At 42.0% G+C, this 26579-nt stretch overlaps 2 protein-coding genes across 2 annotated transcripts in view; one reads left to right on the forward strand and one right to left on the reverse strand.

Moving 5' to 3' along the window:
- Positions 1 to 3709, reverse strand: part of ACOT8 (acyl-CoA thioesterase 8) — a 20974-nt gene extending 17265 nt beyond the window's left edge. The window contains exon 1 of the mRNA XM_088481914.1: positions 3433 to 3709. Coding sequence (XP_088338040.1) covers positions 3433 to 3674 — 242 coding nt within the window. The 5' untranslated portion in view covers positions 3675 to 3709. The remainder of the gene's footprint in view (positions 1 to 3432) is intronic.
- A 160-nt stretch (positions 3710 to 3869) lies between these two features.
- ZSWIM3 (zinc finger SWIM-type containing 3) lies at positions 3870 to 8446 on the forward strand. Its single transcript, XM_088481947.1, has 2 exons — positions 3870 to 4681; positions 5375 to 8446. Exons 1-2 carry the CDS (start codon positions 4527 to 4529, stop codon positions 7455 to 7457), a joined length of 2238 nt encoding a protein of 745 aa, XP_088338073.1. The 5' UTR covers positions 3870 to 4526; the 3' UTR covers positions 7458 to 8446.
- Positions 8447 to 26579: the final 18133 nt, after the last annotated feature.

Genomic DNA, 26579 nt, shown 5'->3' on the forward strand with positions numbered 1-26579 from the left:
AATACTTTCATTCAGCTCATGTTTCTGCAGGTTCAGTTAAACTCGTCACTGGGGATTCAACGTCTTCTATTGGCATATCTCTGTTTGTTATTTACAGTATGACAATTGGATTCTACATTTTGAGCAAAGTTTCTGTCCTGGTTTAAGAACAGCATGAAGTTGACATATTGGCCATGATTCAATTCAAAGGGCACGATTCTATTCAACGCGAAGTGAACAGCGCTGGGAATCATCTCCCGGAGCTATTCAAGTTCATTCGCACTGCTAAACCAGACTAAGGATTTCTTCTCGCATCCCTGCGGGGATGCAAGTAGAAATCCGACAAAAGTCCAGGCGCGATGCTGTTTTCTGCCCTTAGCGCCGGGAAGTTTAGTCGGAGAATGCCCGTTCTCTCGCCTAAACAACCTGTTTAAGGTGCAAGAACGAGCCTTCCCCGACCTAACTTCTCGCAGAATTGAATAGCTCCGGGAGCTCATACCCGGCGCTATTCACTTAGTGTTTAATTGAATCGTGCCCAAAGAGATGAATAGCCCAGAGAGGGAGCTCCCGAAGCTATTCAATTCACCGCGAAGTTTGGTCCGACTTAAGGATTTCTTCTCACACCCCCCTAGGGTTGCGAGGAGAAATCCAACAAAAGTGCCAGCCGTGCAGCTATTGTTGGATTGCCGGCTTGGTGCGGCGCTAACAGCCTCGTGGCCAGCACTTTAGTCAAAGAATGACGGTTCTCGTGACTAAACACCCAAGTTATGTTGCGAGAACTGGCATTCTCTGACTTAACAGCGTGCTGAATTGAATAGCCCCGGGAGCTCCCTCCCGAGGCTATTCAGCATCGCGCTGAATTGAATCGTGGCCATTAACGCTTATCATATATATATATCATTATATCAAATATTAACTCTATTGATTGGTTTGGTGCCAAATATGTTATCCTGGCCTTCAAGAGATAAGTGTTTTGTTCCTTTTTATTGACGTCCTGGAAGGCAGTATACACTGTCTGCTGACACTTTAAAGAAAATTACAAACCGTTACATGTTCCAAACAAAGGGAAAATAATGTGTTTGTTGACTCAACTTCAGTTATGTTTAAGTTTTTTTTTTTTACATTTCATGGTTTTTTGTGTAAATTATGTATGCGGTACAACAGTAATGAAACGTCAACTTTTTTTTCTCCAATATGAAACAGAGTACCATTCTGATTTTTTTGTGTGGCAGTAAGGTATACCTTTGTTAAGTACCTAAAGAAAATTGGGCTATCTAATGTTGATTTAACCTAGCGTTTTTGAATTCTGTTCCAAAATCTTGAATTTTTACTGTAATTCTAAAAGTAAGGCAGATAAAGTAATTTGGTACTACAAATAAACTTAATAAATAAGACGCGATTAGTAAATAGTTTAATTGAAAAATCAATATTTTGGAAACTAACAGTTGAGATATTTGTCAAAAATAGTTGTTTTGACATCCTCTCATCAAAAAAAATTTATAAAAATCTGAGATTGGTGGTGGACATTTAATTTTTTTTGGAGTGATCTGATATGGAATGAACCAGCGGGTACCACATTAGACAACATGCCTGATATGTCGCTCGATCAGCTGGATCGGACAACATATCATCTAGTGTGTACCCAGCTTAAGAGCTGACAACTAAGACCCCTTAAGGAGCCTTCTTTAGAGGCTTTTAAGTGGCCAGGTTTGTCACAATTTGCAATTACCCACCCTTACTGTACTTTTATTGCAACTGCACGCAAGTCAAGACATGAAAAAAAAAAAAAAGGCAGATTCCGAAAAGTTGTGCATGCGCAATGCGACTAAAGTCTCAAAGTGCGTTTGCGACTAACTGAAGAAGGCCCTCAGTATACAGTGCTGTGTAATGTTGGCACTTTAGAAATTAGAGTAAAAATTCTGCAAACTTCTAATTTGCCTGCATTTTTATTAGCAAATTAAATAAACTGATTTATATCAATTGGCTGTTTCTCATAATGAGCACAACGCTATCAAGGTTTTCCATCATGTTGGATTTCTAATTGCTAATAGAAATCAGCTAGTGGATGTGTGCCTTTAGACAAAAAACAGGCTCTAATTAATTTCCTGCAGCTAAAAAATGGGGAAGAGTCACGTTTTTCGCCCCCAAAAATGTATTGGGGCTAATTGAATTACCCCATAGAATAAAAATATGCACAATAAAAATTTAGAAAAGGTGTTGCATAATACAGGAAAACTGAGTAAGCATGCTACATAATATTAGAAATTAAATAAAAGTTATAAAGAAAATAAAAAGGAATTAATTTAAATACTTTTAAAATATGAGGACACAAAATAGTTAGGTATATAGAATTATAAAAAAATGACATCATGCAGGTAATCACATGAAAAATGTGCCTCCTTGTGTGAACATAAGGTGCACTTAAATGAAAAGAAGTATTTTACATAAACCTACTATTTGATATTTCTATATTACAAAGGCTGGTTATTACGTAGATAAATAACATACTTGAAATGACAAAGTATTTATGTTGATCATACTATCTTTGCAGGATGTTGCCATGTTTGGAGGGATGTATAATGCATCATTATGAAGCATTAATCACTTAACTGGCACGCTTGCATCCACAGCCAAATGTGCCTTCTCCGACACTGTTGCATTCCATGTGACCATGCTATCCTCCCTCTATCCATTGTAGTTTCATATGGAAATCAGTTCGCTAGACAACCTCTGGGTATATTTTATTTTTTTCACTAAAATATTCGGTACATCTTTAACCATGTTTAGACAAACAAAATTCTTGATGTAATTTAAAAAAACATTAAAAAAAATGATGTTATAGTGTTAGTGCCATGCTTGCTGTATTACTCTGCAGACTTGCACTGCGTGGTTCAGTATGACTGAACTGCATATAATTTACCTTTCTGATTCTTTTATAAGTTTGCTACATTAGTGCATGCCCTTATAAAGTGCTGATGAATGTATGCAAGTAATAAGTGTTTAAATGCAGTTTCCATGTTTGTCATATCCACCATTCAATGTTATAAAGAAACGATGAAAGACAGCATATACTATAGAAAAAGAATGAAAATGTATTGTATACTGCTTTTTGTGTCATTTTCATGCAGTTTATAACACAAAGGACAAAATACATTTCATTTTGAATAGCTCCTTCAAAGCATCAATATTATACTTATGCTTTTTGGCAATATTCTTTTTTTTTTTTTTTTTAAGTTTTATTATTATTATAAATTATGTTTACTAATTCCAATTCATGTAACTTTTCTAAACACAAACGTAATCCCCATTCATCAGTTTCTCCGCTACTTAAACAATATATCTGGTTGTTGGCATGCTGGGTGTTATAGTCCCACAGCAGTTTAAAGACTGGTACGAGGGCATGGGTTTTAATTACCCCCTTCATTGGCACCCTAGCTCTGCAGCTCCGAGCACCTGAAAAGGTCTTTGTCCAGCGGTTCTAGGTTCAGGACACTAGTGACCAGCACACTCCTTAGATCTTGAGCATTCCTGTTCTCTGGTTCCGGCAGATCCTCCGTTTGAAAGAACGCCGCCATCTTTCCTGTCACGTGACAGAGAGAGAGGTCACATGATAACCTTTGGCCGCAAACAGCTGCAGCGAACCTGATACCCAACCGAGCGGCGTGCATGAGCCGGAAGTGACGCAATGACAACATTGTGCTTGTCGCGATGTGATTGGCTCTTTACAACGGTAGCGCTATTATCTGTCATCAGACATGTCATCCGACCGGTTTATATCCCTATTTCTTATGGGCGGAGATAAAGTCTGATCTCGGATTGGGCCGTGTTACAGTTATGTAACACGAGTAGAAGGCCACCGATTGGTTGAATTAGTTCCTGCATTCTCAAACATTTACTTGATTGGTCAAATATTTGTGGGTGTGATCTACACGCGTGTATAAGAAGTCTGTGAGCGTAGGGCCATCTTATTTATAATTCTGTGTCTGTGTCCGATTCAGAATGCTGTGTGTATATGTGCCACAGAGATAGATCCCCTAGTTTCTATACATCAATGCCTCAGTCCTCTAGCTAGACATTAGTCTTCCAAGCACAGAATCCACAGGTCCATCCAGAGAACATATAACAGACTGACTGGTCCTCCCAGAGAAGAAAGAACACAAACATGGAGGGGCTGACCCCGAGTACACAGAGCAACCAATCATAATGGTCAACCCAGAAGATGTAATTTAAGTAGCTGCAGAGAGGTCCATGCAAGGAGCACAGGTGATGTAAATAATATAGGACAGGCACTCTCCAAGTGCACACTGAGCGCGCATAAAGAAATTCATAGAAGCCATCAAGAAGGGCAATGGATTGGAAAGTCTCATACAATTGCTTAGCTGCAAGAGAATTACCAGGTTTATCCAGTTGATTAGGAGCTGTCTGACAAATGGTAACCTATCAAAATATTATACTGGTCTCCCAACAGAAATTTCCTATTGCTTTTATCAGTTATCGCGCAAGGAGCCCGGTAACAGAGATCCATCTTATACAAGTGTGGAATAATCATGCAGTGCGGCACCTGCTTTATCAACTATGAGGATTTTAAAGAGTGCTTCAGAACCTACAAAAAAGAGACCAAATCCAGCTACAGTATTCAAAACAGCACTTCTGTCCAGTATTACAACAGCAGGTGTGGCGCCAATATACGTCAGGACATAATGTAAGCACCCGCAATGTATTAGTTATATGTATTATCTGTCCTGTAAAAAAATGTCTGTGTGGGGTGTTAGGGGTAGGCGTTATAGCTAAAGATATGGCTTACCCGTAGATAAAGTTAGAAAATCCTTTTATTTTGTTTTTAGTTTTTGTCTGCTCTTTATATAGGCTATATAAAAATTCACATTATTATTTGTACTGGCTTTAACATTCTTACTTTAGCTTATCTTTACATATATTTGTAACACTGTCATTTCTTATTGAATGTATGAATAAATACACAATAGAACATGGGATTTGTAAAAACATCGTCAGTAATGATGTATTATTGAAAACGTACATATCACACCTTTAGTTGATATTACATAGCTCTCCAATAAAGGAACTTATATTCCATTTTTTAAATCTTTTATTTATTTTCATTGCAGAGCATAAATATCTTTCATCATGCTTGCTTTATGAATTAATTCTTTCATACTGTTGTTTTACAACTAGTTACAAACTTCCTTAACAGATTTCCTTCTCTGTACATGAGCCAATTGTAACTCATGCTGGCAACTTACTAACATGGGAAATAGCCTGTTCTTCTTATATGGCTACAGCTGGAAATATTCTTTAACCATATCTTTATATTTTCTATCTATTCTAGTTGCTTATATGAAATTGCAGTTAACTGTTTCTACTTTCTGCTTTCCAGCTTTACTCAGGTAAAGTTTTGCTGTTCCAAGTTACAAGGAAATAATGGTAAAAGAAAGAATCGGGAGAATATCTGTCCAGCGTACTTCCTTCTGCAGTATGATATGAAACTTGATCGATTGGTGGTTAAAGAAGAATGTACCACCCACATCCACTCTGAAAAGACAAAGTCTTCACTCATTACACCATGTGTAAAAACAGTTTCTGTTAACTGTGATGTACCACCGAAAAAGATCTGTGAAGAAAGACTTTCTCTTTCCCCAGAAAAGGAAGATGATCAGGAAAACTTTTATGAAGATGACCCTTGCAAGTCAAATACGGACTTGACTTTGGATGTGCAAGATATTGCTGAAAGTCATACCCTTGATGTGTCTTCCGCCTCTATAAACACAACTCCACAAGGAATATCTGTGGATGCCGTTTCACGCCTGGCAAATTTGATTAAAGACTTTCAAACCAGAGATGCTGACTCAAAATCATCATTCATTATTGACTGTCAACAGCAGCTAGATCAGTTGTGCTTTCAAACTGGTAAAATGAGCAGCTTGTTTGAGAAGTTCCCAGAGAGCCTTCTGATACACAAAGTTACCTGCAAACATGGCTACATCCTATATTCATTCCTAGTAGAAAACAAAGAGAGGATGGGAAAAGTAGTTAACTTCTCTTTTGTCAGAGAAGATAATGCAAGGAACATATCCAAAATGTTGGCAATGTTTAAAGAATACAACCCAGAATGGCCAAAAGTGAAGGTTATCTATATTGATATATCTTTTGGACATGTGGATCTCCTGAAAGCTGCATTTCCTTCAGCTCCTGCTTTACTATCAGTGTATCACACAGTGCGTCTCATTGAAAGAAAAATTAAGGGATCCTCTAACTTCAAGGATTGGCTCCATAAATGGATAGATGATGCAATCTACCACACATCTCCTGAGAAGCTGACCTTCTTGTCAGAAAAACTGCAGCCCAAATTGGACAAAGATTTGTATGACAAGTTGTGCACAAACTGGTTCTCATGTGAGCTGCTGTGGTACATGCATGTGAAGAAAGGCTTGCATGCTTGTAACATTTACATGGATAGCCTGGGACTCGTGACTGATACCATCTCTAGCCTCCTTGCAAAGCAGAGTTCCATGGAAACTACATTCCAGCAGTTTGTTGAATCTGCAGACTGTTTCAACAGCAAAGGACTAGAGAACCAGAGGGATGGCTCTTTAGGATTTTCCAGGCGTACCCCTAAAGTCTCACGCAAGAATGACAAAGGAAAGCCACGGCGGATCTTACCTTCACCTTCACCTGTTTCACTAATTGGCCCATTTAAAACCCCCAAGATTAAAGATACAGAGAAGCTATCTCCATCATTGGAAAGCTCTAAGTTAATTCTAGATGATCCTAAAAATGCATTGTTGTTCAGCCCTAAGGTTACTAGTAGACCCATAAAAATAGCAGATGCTATGATACTTTCCTTGAGAAAGCACTGCAACGACCTTGGGTTCCAGCTCTGCTTAAAAGAGTGGGAAGTGGTTCAGAAGTCCACTCATCTCATAAATGTACAGACTAATTTCATAGCAGTCCAGATTTTAGAAGAGTCCCATGAGGTCTCTCTTAATGGTAACTCTTGTACTTGCTATTTTAACAATTTGTATAAGCTGCCGTGCCGACACATCTTGAGCATGCTTTATGCTCACAAAAAGCCAGTCAAAGAGGACATGGTCTGTCTCAGCTGGCAAAAGAAATATATACAACCCATATCCGATGCAAAGATTAGCAACACTGTACTGTACTATAGTAAAAGTGAGGATGAAGCCAATGAAAGAGTGAGCATGATCAAGAGTCTGGCTAAAGAACTATGTAATCTGCTTATGCAGTGTGATGGATCAGAAATGCAGGTCAGGAGCTCTACATTGCAGATGATAATTGATATGTGGCGTAATGAATCAAACTATAATAAAGATGGTCTAGAACAAGTAAAGACTAATGAGCTGCCTTACCAATGGGTAAAGAAGGAGCCACTGGAAGGGGCAGAGGATTCTGGGTGTGTTGAGCTATGCAGGCTGGACACATATCCAGACATGAATTGGTAGTCGCTTGACAAGTATAAAATAACTGTAATAGACCCATTAATTCAGTAACTGTAATCTTGGACCATTTTCAATGAAATGAAATTGAATGTTATTTATTGATTAAGACGTACATTTTTAATACAAACTAACTGTAATGATGAAATTACTTAAAATAAAGTTCAGTGTCTAGACTACAGGAGAGCTACCATAATGGGCTGACATCTTCATAATGTTGTTGACTCTGGAAATTGTTCAGCATGTGTTTGCCTTACACCAGAAATATGGGGCAGCAGCATCTGATGTTCTATGGTTTTGTCCATTCACTATTACATAGCTGCTCTTTTTACCTTCGTGGTTATCATTAGATTTATCTCAGTCAAAATAAGGACTTTCACATGGGTGCTTTACTTATTTTCATATTTTTATAAGTTCCAGGCATAAACACCTAAGGGAGAAGAGTAGGAAATACTGCTGGTGTAATGACAGATGCTTAAGCTCATGTGCATGTGATATTCTCACAGGCAGCAATGACGGACTGTACAGGCATGAGAAAATAGTTTGCTTCTCTTTGTCCTATTTGTGGCCTACTGAACTGCACATCATAGTGATACTTACTCTAGCTAAACATTTTTTAATAGAACGCAAGGTAATAAAATGTAAAAAGGCCTTAGTAATGTTCACATCAGAAAAATCACTAAAGGTTTATCCCAACAGAACTGTAAAAAGAGGGAAACTACTATGGTGTAAACACTGGAATAATAATTTTCTTAAAAAATAAACAAAAGCTCTGTTCATTGCCTTTTAATTGTATTTCCTGTCTCGATATGAGATGGGGGGTGATCAGGCATGTATGTATTTACAGCAGACACCATACCAATTTCATAAAATTCCAAATATTAGTTGACATGTGCAAACAAGGTGCATGATTGGTGTGTGTGTGTGTGAGAGGTAGTGTATAGCAGACATTCTGCAGGCCATATAAAAGCAAGCCATTTGTCCTACACCAGCTTTACCCAGACTAATATGGGGCATAGTCCCCTATGTTCTTGTAAAAAGATAAGGCAACAAATATCAATGCCTTCCATCTACGATTTTGTCTTCAACATAATAACACATATCTGGGACGCCTACTATCTTTTATTTTGCCCACTTCATAGCAGTTAATGCTGGTGTGGGAGGATGTGGAGGCAAATTTGGTAGAATGGCGACTGTGGTAGCCAGTGGGGAGAATAAGGCAGGACTTATAGGGCTTGATTCTAAGTTGGGAGTAAAGCAACAAAGAGCAAATAATTGTGTACCTGGACAAACCATGTCGCACTTTGAGGGGTGCAGTTACAGTTTATTTTTTCACATGCAGGGTAAATACTGGCTGATTTGCAATGCTGGACAGCTTTATGTTTACAGTGAAATTTAGATTTGTGTTTGGACACACCCCTCCCAAATCCTAAATATCACTGCACATTTTACATCTGGCCCACATGCAGTTCAACATGATTTCCCGAAGGGAACAGGTATGGTGTAATCTGTATATGGGCAGCACAGACGGTGTAATAGCATTACTGCCTCACAGCACTGAGGTCATGGGTTCGATTCCCACCACGGCCCTAACTGTGTGGAGTTTGTATATCCTCCCTGTGCGGGTTTCCTCTGGGTGCTCCGGTTTCCTCCCACACTCCAAAAATATGCTGGTAAGTTAATTGGCTCCCAACAAAATTATCCCTAGTGTGTATGTGTGGGAGCATGTGGTAGGGAATATAGATTGTAAGCTCCACTGGGGTAGATACTGATGTGAATGGCCAAATATTTTCTGTAAAGCGCTGCGGAATATGTGTGCGCTATATAAATAACTGGTAATAATATGCGGCAATTTCTTCATGTGTAGAGACAATTGATGGAGTCCTTGTTTGTGAGAGCAATTTCTTATAAAGTAGGAAAAACAGGACTTCCTTTCTGGCCTCCGATTTAACAGGATATAGATTAAACAAAAAAAAAAAAAAATTTTCATTGAGCTGCAGACTATAACATTGGAATGTAACTGATAAAGCCTGGACCAAAGCCAAATTTGCTATATCTTTCCATAAGATTTCCTACTCCACTCAGTCAAAAAGCCTTGTCCGATACCCAATACCATAATTAGTATGTTGGAGTTGCAGAATGTCTGAAGTTAGTGAATGTTTTAAAGGCTTTAGAGGTGGTTTTACCTCACTGCAGTAAATACTATAATACAGGCTTCTGATGTTGAGTGTATGGTTCCTGCCTCCATGCTACCATATAACGATCTAGTAGGAGTGGGGCTAAAACTTCAGTGTTTTGTTGTTGGTGTATTGAATAGATAGGTTGGAACTCAGGGCCTGATTCAGAGCCGGACGCTCTGAAAGAGCGCTCGCTCTAAATCAGGGTGTTTTTTTTTGTTTTTGTTTTTTTTTTGGTGCGGCCTCCGGGCCGCTCGCATAGCTGTGGGTGACCACCCACAGCTATTGCAGGCGGTCAGGTGATGGTCGCGATGGTCTCGACCATCGGGGCTTGCGGTAGGGTCTTGTTCCCGCAAGCCCCAATGAGCTTCTGGCTCTTAATAGAGCCGGAAGCTCACCACTGACATTACCCGTGATGTCAGCGGGGCCGCCCCCTTTTGGTGCGAGACCCGGAGCGACGGAGCGCCTGTTGCTAGCCGGGTCTCGCGCATGCGCACGTCGGAGCCGGCTCCAGCGTGCGCATGCGCAGTGGCCAAACCGACCCGCTCGCGAGCGGATCTGAATCAGGCCCTCAGTCTGGTGGCATTTACTATTTTACTTCTTATATGACCTCCATCAACCAGCTTGAACCCAGAAAAATCTCCAGAATCAATTATGGAAGGGATATTGTTAGCCTGTCTGTGCAGCATACGCAACAGTTGCTGTGATTTATCATCATGCTCAAAATAGAGATTTTGGGTACATGGTAGCTTTTTATCAGTGTTAGATTTAAGCCATATTAAGTAGTGTTGTCTCAATGTGCGCCTGATTCTGAGTTGGAAGCAGTGTCTATTCCCCACACAGTTGGTTGATGCTCAGAGATGCAGTACAGAGTCGGGCGCAGGGTCTGTGAATTTTAATGGGAATTCCAGGGAGGGAAAAGGTGGGTGGCGAAGCCAACGTGGGCGTGTGACAGAAATCTGCTGTGTACACAGGAGCAAAGCCGCTCACCCAGGAGGCCATACGCGACCGCTGCTGCGTACACAGGAGCACAGCCGCTCACCCAGGAGGCCATACGCAGGCACTGCAAGTGGGCGTCTCAGTTGTGTGGATAATGGCCGCGGCATTAGCATAAGTCGTAAGCGCATCTGCATGTGACTCTGAATCAGGCCCTTTATCCCATACCAGCTTTACTTTATTCTTCCACTGGGCAATATTAGTATTTCTGATTCTGCGAGAACCCTTGCTAACATGTCCCCTCTTCCATGTTGTGCTTACCTCTATGTGCAAGTGGTTGCTATATCCTTTCCATTTATACAGGCACTTACTGCATCCCACAACATTAGAGAGTTCAACTGAAAAGAATCCGTTATGGTGTCCTGAATGGTAGTAGACGCTTCTGGGATCAGTAGCCAAAAGAGGTCTATGTGGGAGATTCTGGTTGTGGAGGTTCGAAGATCTATTACTGCTTTTTTAGGTTATCTTGATCCCATATGTCCCAAAGCAGATAGGCCCTATACCTAATATCATGAATCATAGTGGTGGGAACTAGCTCTAAGGCAATGCTCAGGAAGGCTTGGTGAGTTGTGGAGTAGCATGAGCAGATTCTAGCATTAGGCCTTTTACTCTCCAGTCATCTGTAATTTGCAAATGTGATCTAAGGGCCCTAGAGGAATCTGCAGAGCTTGATTTCTAAAAGGGGTGGATGAGTCTGTGTTTTGTGACCGGTCAATAATTGGACTGATGTCGCCAACATCTACTAGTGGCACATCCAGGGTTTTGGCTACAAGTAATATACATGATGGAGATATCTTATTGTTGAATGGGGAAAGGTTACAAATGGCACATATACAGTATGTGGAATACTTTGCATGGTAGGAATGTATTGCTTAAAATAACATAATTAAAATATAATAAAAAATATAAGGACTAGTAAATTGGACCTATTCAGTGCAGTTTAGTCCATATTCTCATTTAGTACTTATGTCGCAGGTCAAGCAAAGTACATATTTTTGAGAAATTGAAAATCAATGTGCTTTTTCATTTTGTCTCTAGGCTACTAGTTTAAATGTATTGGATAATAGCATATTCACCTGCTCCGGAGCCCGTGCCTCCATTGTTTGCGTTGCCCCTTAAAGACCTTGCCATTTTGTTAAATCACTTGAAATAGATAAGGAAGTGTTGGGAATGATGGGAAGAAAGTTCCTCAATAATACGAATATCAGTTGAATGTGTCACTACTGCCGAGAGACACTGTTGCTTAAAGCATTGATCAGTCTTGTTGGTGATTTTACTGGTGTTTCTCATGTTCTAGCTATGATAGTGTTGTATATCAGTGTATTGTAGAAGAGGGTTTTGTCTCTGTATTGGATCTGGTGCCTTCATGGATTGGCCATCTCCTATATAATGCCGCTATTTTTAACCTGTTATTTATATAAAATGTTGGAATAATTCAGATAGATGGTGATTATATTTCCATTATGAGTTAGGGTGCCCGCATTTCTTGTGGCCCTGAGATTTGTGTTCTAGTCCCTGATTTTGAATACCTTGACAGCTACTGAGACAGCCTGGGAGTGGGGTTGATTCAATGAGAGCATTTCTTTTAGGTAAGCCTTATGCTGGGTACACACTGGCCGATAAATCGTGTGTGCGTCGGCCAGTGTGTACAACGTCGTTCACAGGCATATCGTCTAGGCTGTGCAGCACAGCCGATGCCCAATATATCTGCAGAGATATTGGTGCATCGTGCTGGGTGTACTTGCTGCAGAGGCCACCAGTGACTGACTGCTCAACTGGGCGGGCACATGTAAATGCCCGCCCAGTTGTGATGTCTGTCACGACACATCTGAGAGATTATTGGCAAGTGTGTATGCACCTGCCAATCGTCGGATAGGAGGGCGGATCAGCCGGATGGCCGATCCATCGTCCTAGTGTGTACCCAGCTTAAGAGGTCTATGTACTAAGCCTTGGATAGACATAAAGTGGATGGAGCTAAAGGGGTCTATTCATGTAGCAGTGAAAAGCCCTTTATCAGTGATAACATAGCTTTTCACTGCTTCACCCCATTCATAGAAGGGGTTACTGTGGAGAAATCTCAGATTTCCTCAGCTGTGCCCCTCATTGTTGAGGATATCGCTTGCCCGAAAGCACGGAACGCTCAGTTTTTCGTTTTGCTTCTAAAACAAACAATTTGCCAGCTGAAGACGGTGTAAGGAGCCTCCTGTTGGGAGAAGAGCAGAGATAACTCCTGTCTTCCTCCCTGTTCCCTTCGCTCCCTTCACCGACATCGGCCAATCTGCGTTGCCCCAGGAGTGAAGTTGGATGTAGGTTGGATCAGAAGTGCCCCTCACGAAGCCCCCTCTGTGCCCCGGGATGTAGTTAGCATCCCGCCTTGCTGTGCAGACCCAGAGTGATTGACAGGAAGATCCGTTTGGGGGAGGTGACGGGGGGTGGTCAGAGAAACGCAGGTGTGCCAGTGCGTTTGAACGCCGTTACAGTTGCGTGCATAAATTAGCCACTACGATGGCATACGGAGCTTGAGTGCTCACTGCATAGAGGAAAGTTAGCAATTTATAAGTGAGGTCTGACCTGCCGTAATTGAGGCTCCGATGTTCTCCAATGTTACCGATGTTTTGGATGGATTGCAAAGTATTACGGATGTGCTAGAGGGGAAGTGGGCATATGCATGTTGTCCGTGTTAGTGCTTTGCAATCGCAATTATTAGCATATTTTTGCAGCAGAACTGCGTGTGTGTTTGCAGCCGCTATCGCATGAGCGATCCTTGCTGAATCAGGCCCATTGTCCTCTGTGTGGGCTTCTACCACAAGAATAGTTTTATGCCTCCATTACTCATGTTGGAGGTGATTCTCCACATCTAAGATATAGGTGGAGAAGTATTAAAGATTGGTGAGAGAGAAAGTACCAACCAGCTTATTACTGCCATTTTAAAGGCTGTGTTTGAAAAATGACTGGAGCTGATTGGTTGACATTGATCCTTTACTCACCTTAAACTAGTGAAAGTACTGGTCAGTATGGTCTGATATTTAGTGATCACATTTAGGTTCTTTTGAGGGTTGCCGAGTTGGCAAATTAGCTAAGGCTTCTCCTGTACTATAATATGATATAGATCCATCAATAGCACATCAATGCAGCAGCTCAGCAGGCATGTAAATCATCTCCATGAACCGCTGCTGAGATGATTTACATGTCTGAGATGTTGATGGATCTTGAAAAAGGATTTTGTAACAAACCAAAACGTTGATATACCTGATCAACTACATGTTGGTGTGATTTATCTTCAATAAATTGATTTTTTTGGTTGAAAATCTGGTGAGTGCTGCCTTTACCACATCTGTGAAAAAACTTTGGATTTATATAAGATCATGTAAATACATGCGGGGGTGATTCAGCTTGGGACGGAATTGCAAGCTGTACGCAAGCAGCTTTGCTATTCCGTCCTTGTAAATATGCAAATGCAACAGGAGGTGTATGACACCCTGTGCTGCCTTTGCGATCCCAGAGGTCGCAGGCTGGGATAACCATTGCAACCATGGGTCGGGAACACTGGCCGCCCCCGCACTGTCTCTTAAATGCCCCAGCCTGCCAATCAGTGGCAAAGAAGGAGCGGCATGCAATCACAGCTCCACGACTTTACTTGATGAGAGTGCAGAACTACACTGAGATATATATTTATATATATATATATATATATATATATATATACAGTCAGGTGCATAAATATTGGGACATTGACAGAATTTTCGTATTTTGGCCTCTATTCACCACCACAATGGCTTTGAAATTAAACAAACAAGATGTGCTTTAACTGCAGACTTTCAGATTTAATTTGAGGGTAATTACAACCAAATCAGGTGAACGGTGTAGGAATTACAACGGTTTCTATATGTGCCTCCCACTTTTTAAGGGGCCAAAAGTAATGGGACTATCAACTCAAAAGCTATTTCATGGACAGGTGTGGGCTATTCCCTCGTTATTTCATTATCAATTAAGCAGGTAAAAGGTCTGGAGTTGATTCTAGGTGTGACATTTGCATTTGGAATCAGTTGCTGTTGACTCTCAATATGAGATCCAAAGAGCTGTCACTATCAGTGAAGCAAGCCATCATTAGGCTGAAAACTGACTTTTATTTATCAAATGAGTTGAAAAATGAATAGAATATATAGGGCTCGATCCAATTAGGTGCGAATTGCAAGTAGCGAGTTTGTTTCTTTAAACTTGCACACTTCGCCGCGAAGCGCGCTCCCGAGAATTCTCCAATACAATTAAAAATGCCAATTCGCACTACTCACAGCGGAGGGGTGCGAATTGACTGCCAAATGAGATTTGCGAGAAATGCATGAAAATGTGGGGAGATCATCCTGGAACCCCCAAAATGGATAATTTCATTAGCAGGACTGTATAGACGGCTGTTTGTGGCCATTAGGAAGGTACTGTAGGTTTTGAAATGGTGTCAAATGGCTAATATGTGCTTTTTTTTTTTTTTTAAATGCGAGAAAATGATAAAAAAGAAACTTTTTTCGTTTAGTCTCAAACGAATTAAACGAAAAATGCAAAAAAAAAGTAGGAAAAAGGGTGATTTTGGGGTACTTTGAGGGCACCTTGAAAAATGGGAAAAAAATGCTAAAAACAATTATTTTTCAACTGAACTAAGAAAAAGTTGATTTTAGGGTAATTTGAGGTAATTTATTTTTTTTTACCCCCAAAAATTACATGTAATTATTTGAGTAAATAAGCTAATTAGAAACTTCCAATTGCCTAATTGGTCATTCGGGGGGGTGTCCAAGGGATTCAGCACAGTGTCCCCACATTTTAATTCAGTCTGTCTGAACACTGTGCTTTGCTAATTAGATTGCAAAATGAATTCACTATGTGAATTTGAAGTGAAATTCGCAACTTGCACCTCGCATCTCGAACCTAATAGGATTGACCCCATAGTCAAAACATTGGCAAGGTTAGAAATAATGATTTTTATTTGAAATAATAATTTTGTCCTTCAAACCTTGCTTTTGTCAAAGAATGCTCCTTTTGCAGCAATTACAGCATTGTAGACCTTTGACATTCTAGCTGTTAATTTGTTGAGGTAATCTGAAGAAATTTCCCCCCACGCTTCCTGAAGCACCTCCCACAAGTTGGATTGGCTTGATGGGCACTTCTTGCGTACCATACGGTCATGTTGCTCCCACAACAGCTCAATGGGGTTGAGATCTGGTGACTGCGCTGGCCACTCCATTACAGACAGAATACCAGCTGCATGCTTCTTCCCTAAATAGTTCTGGCATAATTTGGAGGTGTGCTTTGGGTCATTGTCCTGTTGGAGGAGGAAATTGGCTCCAATCAAGCACTGTCCACACGGTATGGCATGGCGTTGCAAAATGGAGTGATAGCCTTCCTTATTCAAAATCCCTTTTACCTTGTACAAATCTCCCACTTTACCAGCACCAAAGCAGCCCCAGACCATCACATTACCTCCACCATGCTTGACAGATGGCGTCAGGCACTCTTCCAGCATCTTTTCACTTGTTCTGCGTCTCACAAATGTTCTTCTGTGGGATCCAAACACCTCAAACATCGATTCGTCTGACCATAACACTTTTTTCCTATCTTCCTCTGCCCAATGTCTGTGTTCTTTTGCCCATATTAATCTTTTCCTTTTATTTTCCAGTCTCACATATGGCTTTTTCTTTGCCACTCTGCCTAGAAGGCCAGCATCCCGGAGTCTCCTCTTCACTGTAGACGTTGACACTGGCGTTTTGCGGGTACCATTTAATGAAGCTGCCAGTTGAGGACTTGTGAGGTATCTATTTCTCAAACTAGAGACTAATGTACTTGTCTTCTTGCACAGTTGTGCATCGGGGCCTCCCACTTCTCTTTCTACTCTGGTTAGAGCCTGTTTGTGCTGTTCTCTGAAGGCAGTAGTACACACCATTGTAGGAAATGTTCAGTTTCTTGGCAATGTCTCGCATGGAATAGCCTTCATTTCTAAGAACAAGAATAGACTGTCGAGTTTCACATGAAAGTTCTCTTTTTCTGGCCATTTGGAGAGTATAATCAAACCCACAAATGTGATGCTCAAAGGAAGGCCAGTTTTATAACTTCTCTTAACGAGCAAACCTGTTTTCAGCTGTGCTAACATAATTGCACAAGGGTTTTCTAATCATCCATTAGTCTTCTAACGCGCTTAGCAAACACAATGTACCATTAGAACTCTGGAGTGATGGTTGCTGGAAATGGGCCTCTATACACCTATGTAGATATTCCTTTAAAAACCAGATGTTTGCATCTAGTATAGTCATTTACCACATTAACAATGTATTGAATGTATTTCTGATTAATTTAATGTTATCTTCATTGAAAACAACAGTGCTTTTCGTTCAAAAATAAGGACATTTCTAAGTAACCCCAAACTTTTGAATGGTAGTGTATGTATATATATATATATATATATATATATATATATATATATATATATATAAAAAAAACACTGCTGTGCTTTTAAGTCAGTTTGTGGTTTTGGAGGATCGAGACCAGATCGACAAAGCTGAACTATGTTTAGCAAGTTGTTTGCCACCCTCAAAGATGGTTTGTGTCAGTAGGGATGAGGTCTTATTAGTTGTCCAGCTGTCAAGAATTGTTTTAGCTATTACCCCTGTGGCCACCATAGTTCACTGTTTTGTTTTAGAACGTGCCTTTCTACTTGCGCAAGACAGCCAGTACACTGATGAATCCTGTGCTTTTATATCCGAAGGTACTCAACGGCATGCAGTCCCGGCGCATATAACCCACTCAATGAATTCAATGGAGTCTGCTCTGTTTGGGCCAAATAGGCACTTTTCATAGAATCTCTGCTTAGGTTGTCTGCCTGCTCAGCTCTTGCTACTTGCTCTAGTTTCTTATAAATTCTTACTACCAGTTTGTTAACCGACACAGTGTACAGTATGACTGATTCTGAGTCACGACGCATGTGTTACACAGTGTACCCAAAAAGGTGCTGTTGTGATCAGGACAGTATCAGAAATGAGGTGGGAAGATGGTGGGTGGTCCTGGTTGGTGGCTAGTAGTGCATGAAAAAATGGGCTGTTCAGTTGGCATATTATGGGAGAGTCGTGGACTTGTCAATACATGCGGCTGCATTCACAGATGCAGGAATAAGAGGCCATGGTCAGATGGCCATAGGGTTGGTGCAATTATTAATGTGTGACTGATGGTGTGTAACGAAGCACCAATCCATATGCACAGGCACTAAAAGTGGGCATCTCAGGACTTGACAATCGGCCACACAGATGTACACAAGAGAAGGAGTATTTGCATAAAGTTGCAGATGGGTGACTGCCAACAGACGCTGCTGGTTTGCTTTTGCGTGTGACTCAGTCAGGACCTAAGTTGTTGGAAAAACGCCCCAAAAAAGCAGAACTGACAGTACATTAACTAGGGATGGCCATTAATAGCACTGGGGAACAGTCAATTTTGTTGCTAGGGATTTAAGAGTCGATTTCGATTAATTTTGTGATCCTGATCATGAATATGCCATGCTTATTTTCAATTGGCTCTAGTTTTTGAGATATGTATGTCTTTAATATTTCTGAAAAATGTAATTAAACAATGTTAAAAATAGTTAAAAAGATTATTTTTTCATTCTGATTAAATTTGATTTGTAAAATGTTATAAAAAGACACAGGATAATTACATACATAACTGTTAGGAAGCTATGAGAACCGTTTTTGTAGGATTTTCTTTGTATTTTTGTTGCGGACAGTCCCTCTGCAGACTCCAAAAGTAATCGGCCATCATGTGACGATCCAACCTTCCTTGATAACTTTCTTCCATTACCTGAATATCCTGTGGAACCGTTCACCCTCTTCTTCGCTTAAATCTCCTAGATTGGGTGGGAAGTGATCTAAATGGCTGCACAAAAAATTGACTTTAATACTCATATTGGCATCTACTTTCTCGAAACATTTTAGCATGTTGTGGACTAATTCATGATCGTTGTCTGCCTTGTGATTGCCTAACAAATTTTGAATGACAGACGCATAACTCAGATTCTGTTTCAGTCATAGATGTGGTAAAATTTGGATCCTTCACCAGCTTCCGTATCTGTGGGCCATCAAAAATTCCTGCCTTTAATTTTTCAATACTAAGAGATGGAAATGTTCGACAAATATACGTGAAACAATCGCCTGACTTGTCCAATGTTTTTACAAATTGTTTCATTAAACCCAGTTTGCTATGGAGAGGTGGCAGTATGATTTTCTTCCTGTCAATTAAGGGCTCATGTTGGCTTCTCCTACAGTTATAACTTCTTTTGGAGGCCATACTGTTTGCTGCCAGTGCTTTTGTTTTGCACAACTATCCCATAAGCATACAGTGCATCCGGAAAGTATTCACAGCGCTTCACTTTTTCCACATGTAATTACAGTCTTATTCCAAAATGGAATAAATACATTTTTGTCCTCAAAATTCTACACACAATGGACCTCATTCAGAGCCGGTCGTTAGTTGCAAGTGGTCTCACTGAATCAGGACGGCCGCTTGCATCCTGAACGGCCGCCTCCTTGTCGATCATTAAGCTGTGGGTAACCACCCACAGCTTAACGACCGACCAGGTTGATGGTCACGATGGTGATCACCATCGCGACCATCGGGGCTTACGACCAGACACTAAGGTTGGGTCTGGGTACTCGTAAGCCCCAGGGAGCTTTCTGCTCTGATGGAGCAGGAAGCTCCCCACTGACATCACTGATGATGTCAGTGCGGCCACCCACAGAATGGTAGGCATTCGTAAAGGAATGCATCCGTTTTGGAAACCACCCCCCCGGCCTGCCTACCAAACGGGGGCAGCTGTCGATCAACATCGACAGCCGCCCCTTTGGTAGCGAGCTCCGGAGCGACAGAGTTTCTCAGTCGCTCCGGGGCTTGCGCATGCGCAGTGTGGCCGCTGCGTGTTGGCAGGCCTAACTGCGCATTGGCAGGCCTAAACCTCGTTGGCAGGCCTAACCGCGCATCGGCGCTTGCGACCGACTCTGAATAAGGTCCAATATCCCATAATGACAACGTGTAAAAAGTTTTTTGTTTTTTTTTAGATTTTTGCAAATTTAATTAAAAAAAAAAAAAATACCCCTAAGAAATCACATGTACATAAGTATTCACAGCCTTTGCCATGAAGCTCAAAATTTAGCTCAGGTGCATCCTATTTCCACTGTTCCTCCTTGAAATGTTCCTACGGCTTAATTGGAGTTTACCTCTGGTAAAATCAGGTGATTGGACATGATTTTGAAAGGCATACACATGTCTATATAAGGCCCCACACTTGACAGTGCATGTCAGAGCACAAACCAAGCATGAAATCCAAGGAATTGTCTGTAGACCTCCGAGACAGGATTGTCTCGAGGCACAAATCTGGGGAGGGATACAGAAAAATATCTGCTGCTTTAAAGGTCCCAATGAGCACAGTGGCCTCCATCATCCATAAATGGAAGAAGTTCGGAACCACCAGGACTCTTCCTAGAGTTGGCCGGCAGTCTAAACTGAGCGATCGGGGGAGAAGGGCCCTAGTCAGGGAGGTGACGAAGAACCCGATGGTCAAGATATCAAAAGAGTGGCTTCAGGACAACTCTGTGAATGTCCTTGAGTGGCTCAGCCAGAGCCCAGACTTGAATCCAATTGAACATCTCTGGAGAGATCTGAAAATGGCTGTGCACCGACACTACCCATCCAACCTGATGGAGCTTGAGAGGTGCTGCAAAAAAGAATGGGCGAAACTGTCCAAAGATAGGTGTGCCAAGCTTGTGGCATCAAATTCAAAAACACTTGAGGCTGTAATTGCTGCCAAAGGTGCATCAACAAAGTATTGAGCAAAGGCTGTGAATACTTAAGTACATGTGATTTCTTAGTTTTTTTTTTTTTTTTTTATAAAATTTGCAAAAATCTCAAAAAAACTTTACACACGTTGTCATTATGGGGTATTGTGTGTAGAATTTTGAGGCCAAAAATAGTATATCCTCTTTGCTGCCCAAGAAGAAAGTCTACCATTTTTTAATCGACAAACAGACCACTGATGCTGAGAATAAGCAATTTTTTCTAAGACTAACTTGATATTTTCATACTGTTCTTTAAGTTTTGTTGAATGACCGATAGGAACCGACGCAATGTATTCCCATTGTGCAGTAATACGCATTTTAAGCTCCTTTTACAACTATCCAAAAAGATCCGGCAGTATTCTGCTCAATATTCTGGTAAGCCCATTGTCTGGAGACGTTCCGGAATATTGTTATCTTGGCTAAAGAACGGCAGTATGGCTTTCTCTCGCTTTTCTTGAAGGCAGCTTTTTCGATAAAATCAAGTCACAAATTAAATTGTTTACTTACTTTTGAGAAAATTTGTTTGGAGTAGAGGAACTTTCTTCAAACTCACTTTCATCTGTGTTGTCACTTGCACTGGATGAAATTAACATTTCCACATCATCACATTCGATTTCGCACAAAGAATTGAATGATGGTACAGGTGAATCTTCGCTATGTGGTATCGGTTGTTTTGTAGAATTCATACTTGGGTATTCCCATTGCGTTTCTTAAATCGATTCATACCCTTCACATTTACAGCACAAAAATAGCAGTCACTCAAGTGATCTTTTGGCTCACACCACATCATAGGTATGCCGAAATTTTCGATCACCTTTAGTCCAGTTGCGGAGTGATTCCACACAGGTTTTACAAACTTTATGAAGCACCCAAATCTGGTCTTGCTGGCTTATCTGACATCCAAAATAAGCCTGATACGCTTGTTTTACCAATAGTTATATTTTTCCTTTCTTTTGCAACACTATATTTTATTATTATTATTATTATTATCCTTTATTTATATGGCGCCACAAGTGTTCCACAGCGCCTTACATAGTACATAGAACTAATAAGTGAACAAGAAACAAGTAACTTACAGTACATTACAGTGCAGGACAAGGACACAACTTATATACATTGCTGAAATAGTGTTTAAAGCACTCACAATAAGCTGCCGGGAGTTGGCGGTCCCGTGTTAGGTGCCCTAATGGGGAGTAGAGAGTAGAAGAAAATGTAAAGAGAAGCACATGAGGGAAGAGGTCCCTGCTCATGAGAGCTTACATTCTAAGGGGAGGGGCATACAGACAGGCATGACACAGAAGGGGAAGATAGGAAGGAAAGAGCATGAGGTGGGTTAGGAGGAGTGCTGGAAGGCCTTGATGAAGTAGTGGGTCTTGAGAGCCCGTTTGAAGATTTGTAGAGAGGTGGAGAGTCTGATAGGGAGAGGGAGAGCATTCCAAAGGTAGGGAGCAGCACGGGCAAAATCTCGGATGCGGGAGTGGGAGGAAGTAATCAGTTGGCAAGAGAGGCGGCATACATTAGTTGAGCGAAGTGGGCGGGCGGGAGTGTGAAGGGAGAGAAGGTCAGAAATGTATGCGGGAGAGGATTTGGTGAGGGCTTTGTAGGTGAATGTAAGAACCTTGAATTGGCATCTGAAGGGGAAGGGGAGCCAGTGTAGGGCTTGAAGGAGAGGGGAAGCAGATATAGAACGTCTGGAGAGGAAGATGAGCCGAGCAGCAGCATTGAGAACAGATTGTAGTGGAGAGAGGTGAGAGACTGGGAGGCCAGCTAGGAGAAGGTTACAGTAGTCCAATCTGGATATGACCAGTGAGTGGATGAGGGTTTTAGTGGCATCCTGGGTGAGGAAGGGTCTAATCCTGGAGATATTTTTTAGGTGAAAACGGCAGGACTGCGAGAGGTGCTGAATGTGCGGTTTAAAGGAGAGGGAGGAGTCTAGGATAACTCCAAGACAGCGCACTTTGGGGCTAGAGGAGATAGTTGTGCCATCAATAGATAACGAAATTGTGGAAAGTGATGTATTGGAAGAGGGTGGGAAGATGATCAGCTCAGTCTTAGACATGTTAAGTTTAAGAAAGCGCTGGGACATCCACGAAGAGACAGCAGAGAGACAGTTGGAGATACGGGTAAGGAGCTCAGGGGTGAGCTCAGGGGTGGAAAGGTAAATTTGAGTATCATCTGCATAGAGATGATATTGGAGGTCAAAGGAGTTAATGAGTTCACCTAAAGAGGATGTATATAGGGAGAAAAGGAGAGGTCCAAGAACAGAACCTTGGGGAACTCCTACCTTTAGTGGAAGTGGAGGGGAAGAGGAGTCATGAGAGGACACAGCGAAGGAACGATCAGAGAGGTAGGAGGAAAGCCAGGAGAGGGCAGTGTCACGTAAACCGAGAGAGTAAAGGATTTGCAGGAGGAGAGGGTGGTCTACAGTGTCAAATGCAGCAGAGAGGTCAAGGAGAATGAGCAGAGAGTAGTGGCCCTTGGATTTGGCAGCAAGGAGGTCGTTGCTGACTTTCGTGAGGGCAGTTTCCGTGGAGTGGAGAGATCGGAAGCCAGATTGAAATGAGTCAAGGAGGGAGTGGGAGGAAAGAAAGGTGGTAAGGCGGTTGTAGACAATACGCTCAAGGAGTTTGGAAGCAAAAGGGAGAAGAGAGATGGGTCGATAGTTTGAAAGTATGTTAGGATCAAGGGTAGGTTTTTTAAGAATGGGGGAGACAAGAGCATGTTTGAATGCAGAAGGGACAGTGCCAGATGATAGGGAAAGATTAAGGAGGTGAGCCAGATGGGAACAGGCAGAAGGAGACAGGTGGGAGAGGAGACGGGAAGGGATAGGGTCAAGAGGGGAGGTGGAAGGAGGGGAGGACCAGATGAGGGCCAAGACTTCCTCTCCAGAAGCAGGGGAGAAGGATGTCAGAGTTGGTGTGACAGAAGGGGAGGGGTGGTAAGGGCAAGGAGGGAGAGGAGTGCTGAGGGTCTGATGGGATATGATGTCCTCACGTATGGAGTCAATTTTAGATGTAAAGTAGGTGGCAAAGTCAAGGGCAGAGAGCGAGGAGGGAAGGCGAGGAGGGGAAGGGCAGAGTAGGGAGTTGAAAGTGGCAAAGAGACGCCGGGGGTTTGAGGACTGGGAGGAGATGAGGTTCTTGAAATATGTTTGTTTGGAGAGAGACAGGGCAGCACTGTAGGAGGAGAGAATAAATTTGAAATGGAGGAAGTCAGCCTTAGAGCGTGATTTTCTCCACTGACGCTCCGCAATTCTTGAACACTTTTGTAGGTATCTGGTGCATTTGGAATGCCAGGGTTGTGGTGTGGATCTGCGAGGGTGAGTGGTTATTGCTGGAGCAACAGAATCAAGAGCAGAAGCAAGGGAGGAATTGTACAGGGAAGTAGCTTGTTCAGGACAGGGGAGAGAAATGATAGGGGAGAGAAGAGAGTCCAGCAGGGAGGAAAAAGCAACAGTGTCAATAGCCTCAATATTACGCTTAGTAATGGTAGCCTTAGGAGTTAGAGGAGGGGAAGGAGAGAGGAATAGGTTAAAAGAGAGAAGGTGATGGTCAGAGAGGGGGAATGGGCAATTGGAGTAATCAGAAATATCACAACGGTGCGTAAAGACCAGGTCAAGTGAGTGCCCACTCACATGGGAGGGTGAGGAGGTCCATTGGGCGAGACCAAATGAAGAGGTGAGGGTAAGGAGTTTAGCTGCAGAGGATTCTGTGGGAATGTCAATAGGAATATTAAAATCACCTAGGATAATGGAGGGAAGATCTGAGGAGAGAAAGTGAGGGAGCCAGGAAGCGAAGTTGTCAAGGAATTTGGAGGGAGAGCCAGGGGGACGGTAAATGACAGCTACTCTGAGGTTTACTGGTTGGAAGAGGCGTATAGCATGAACCTCAAATGTGGGGAATGTAAGGGATGGTTCAGAGGGTATTAGCTGGTATGAGTAACTGGTGGATAGAAGGACCCCAACACCACCACCATGGCGACCCCCAGGCCGGGGGGTGTGGGAGAAGGTGAAGCCCCCAGAGGATAGAGCAGCAGGAGAAGTGGTGTCAGAGGGTGAGATCCAAGTTTCAGTGATGGCTAGGAGATTCAGAGAGTTGGAGATAAAAAGGTCATGGGTGGGGACCAGTTTATTACAGAATGACCTGGCATTCCAGAGGGCACAGGATAGAGAGATAGCATTTGTGAGGGAGATGTGAATAAGATTGTCCGGGTTGCTGTAACTTGCCACAAATATAACAAAAAACAGGGTTGTTAGTACACCGTCTCCGAGAAGACCTAATTTTTACAGCGAAAATATTTTGTTTCACACATTCAGTGCTAACTCCCAACAAAAGCCGAGGACGTACTGAAAAAAACAAGCCCAACCGGTGGGAAATTGGTTGTGGTGGGAAACAGAGGGGCAAACAAAGGAACAGGAGGTGTGCTAACTGCGTCACCCGGTACTCTCTGTATGCTGGGAGGAGGCGTGGCTGTGGTCTGAGGATGGCTCAGCAGTGCACTGCCATGCCTCCTCCCAGCATTAGTGAGATTTGAATGTGTTATGTGTCTCAAACATGACTACAAGCTACGTTATCACAAATAAAACTAATTCTTGTTATTGTTGAAAGAGGGTAGTTGTTAAAAAAGCTAAACTAAGTCGATTCTGTAAAGTAAAGCAGGCCTAGACTAGTAAGGTACTTTAAATGGAGAAAATAATTGAATTTCAGCTATAGCGAAGATCTAATGTGAAAATAGGACCTGCGAGTACTCTCAAACCGTTCTTAAATCCTTGGCAAGAAAAACAATTTTTTTTTTTTGTGCCCCAGTGTTTACAAATATCAATGGTTTACTACTGATGGTTTTGCCATCGATGGCAGAGACACAGAGCTTCGGTCCACCTAAGGGGCATATTTAATTAGCCGCGATGTTTACCCCGTGGCTAATTCTCGTGTTGGTCGGGATTCAATTTAGCAGGGATTCCACGAGCGGGTGTCCCCGAGACACCGCGTGCGAATCCCTGCTAAATTGAACTCATTTTGGTGCGAGGTAAAATCCGCGTCAAAATGCTTTTTCCCGCCTCACGCGAGAGGCTATAACACACTATTTCTGCATTTCTCGCGGAAACATTGTGTTCCCGCACGCGAGAGCCGATTTAACAGTGCGGGGAATAAGCTATTTTATTGAATAGCTTAACCCCGCGTTGTGGGACTTTCGAGCCACAATTACTCGGGGGTGAATTCCCGCGGTAATTGGATATGCCCCTAAATCTTTAAGATCATGCACTGCACATTCCAAAGGCAATTTAAATCAATGTTGGAAACAGCCTGGGACAATTGTTTACATAACAATTTAGATCACTTACAAACCGACACCCTTTTTTTTTGGCAAACTGCCAAAGTGGTAATCTGCGGAGATATTATTTCCTATGTTAGTAAAATAAGAAGGGAGCAGGATAAGGAATATCGTTCTGCTCAAGTGGCCCTTACAAGAGCTTTCCTTGATATTCCTATACTTTGTCATATAAATGCATATATTAGGAATTCAAGGTACATTTGGATGAAATTGTGACACATCTTGATTGTAGGTGTCTCTCTAAATAAACCTAGCGGCCTGTTATCTGAACTCATATGTGGAGATCACCCTCAAGTTTTACTGCTTTTAAAGATTTCTGCTGGCATCATGATGTTAAACTAGTGATATTTTTTTTGCAATTGTATGGTCACTAGCAAATAAATGGACCTGGCATCTGCTGGGTCACTTCCCACCCCCTCCCCAGCTCCCCCAGTATCCGCCCTCTTCCATCTTCACCTCGTCTTGTCCGGATATACTTCACTTCCTTTTCCCGGTCCTCTTCTCTGCAGTCTCTAATGTACACTGCGCGCAGAGGGAGATGGGGCTACTCTAGATGACATAACAGGTGTGGTCATGTGTCACGAGGGCCGTGGCCATTCAAAACGGGCATGTCACCCATTTCTCACCACTCTGGAAGCATTCCTCTCCATTCCAAATACACCTTATCTATATTGTGGGAACCTCTAAAGAAACTGATTCTCCCTGGGCAGTGTCTTCAGTTAGTATTCACTATTCAAGTAGATCACATGGTCTGGAAGATGCCT

Source organism: Taudactylus pleione, unplaced genomic scaffold (assembly GCF_031769625.1).
Source record: "Taudactylus pleione unplaced genomic scaffold, aTauple2 ptg000279l, whole genome shotgun sequence".
In the NCBI taxonomy this organism is placed as follows: Eukaryota; Metazoa; Chordata; class Amphibia; order Anura; family Myobatrachidae; genus Taudactylus; species Taudactylus pleione.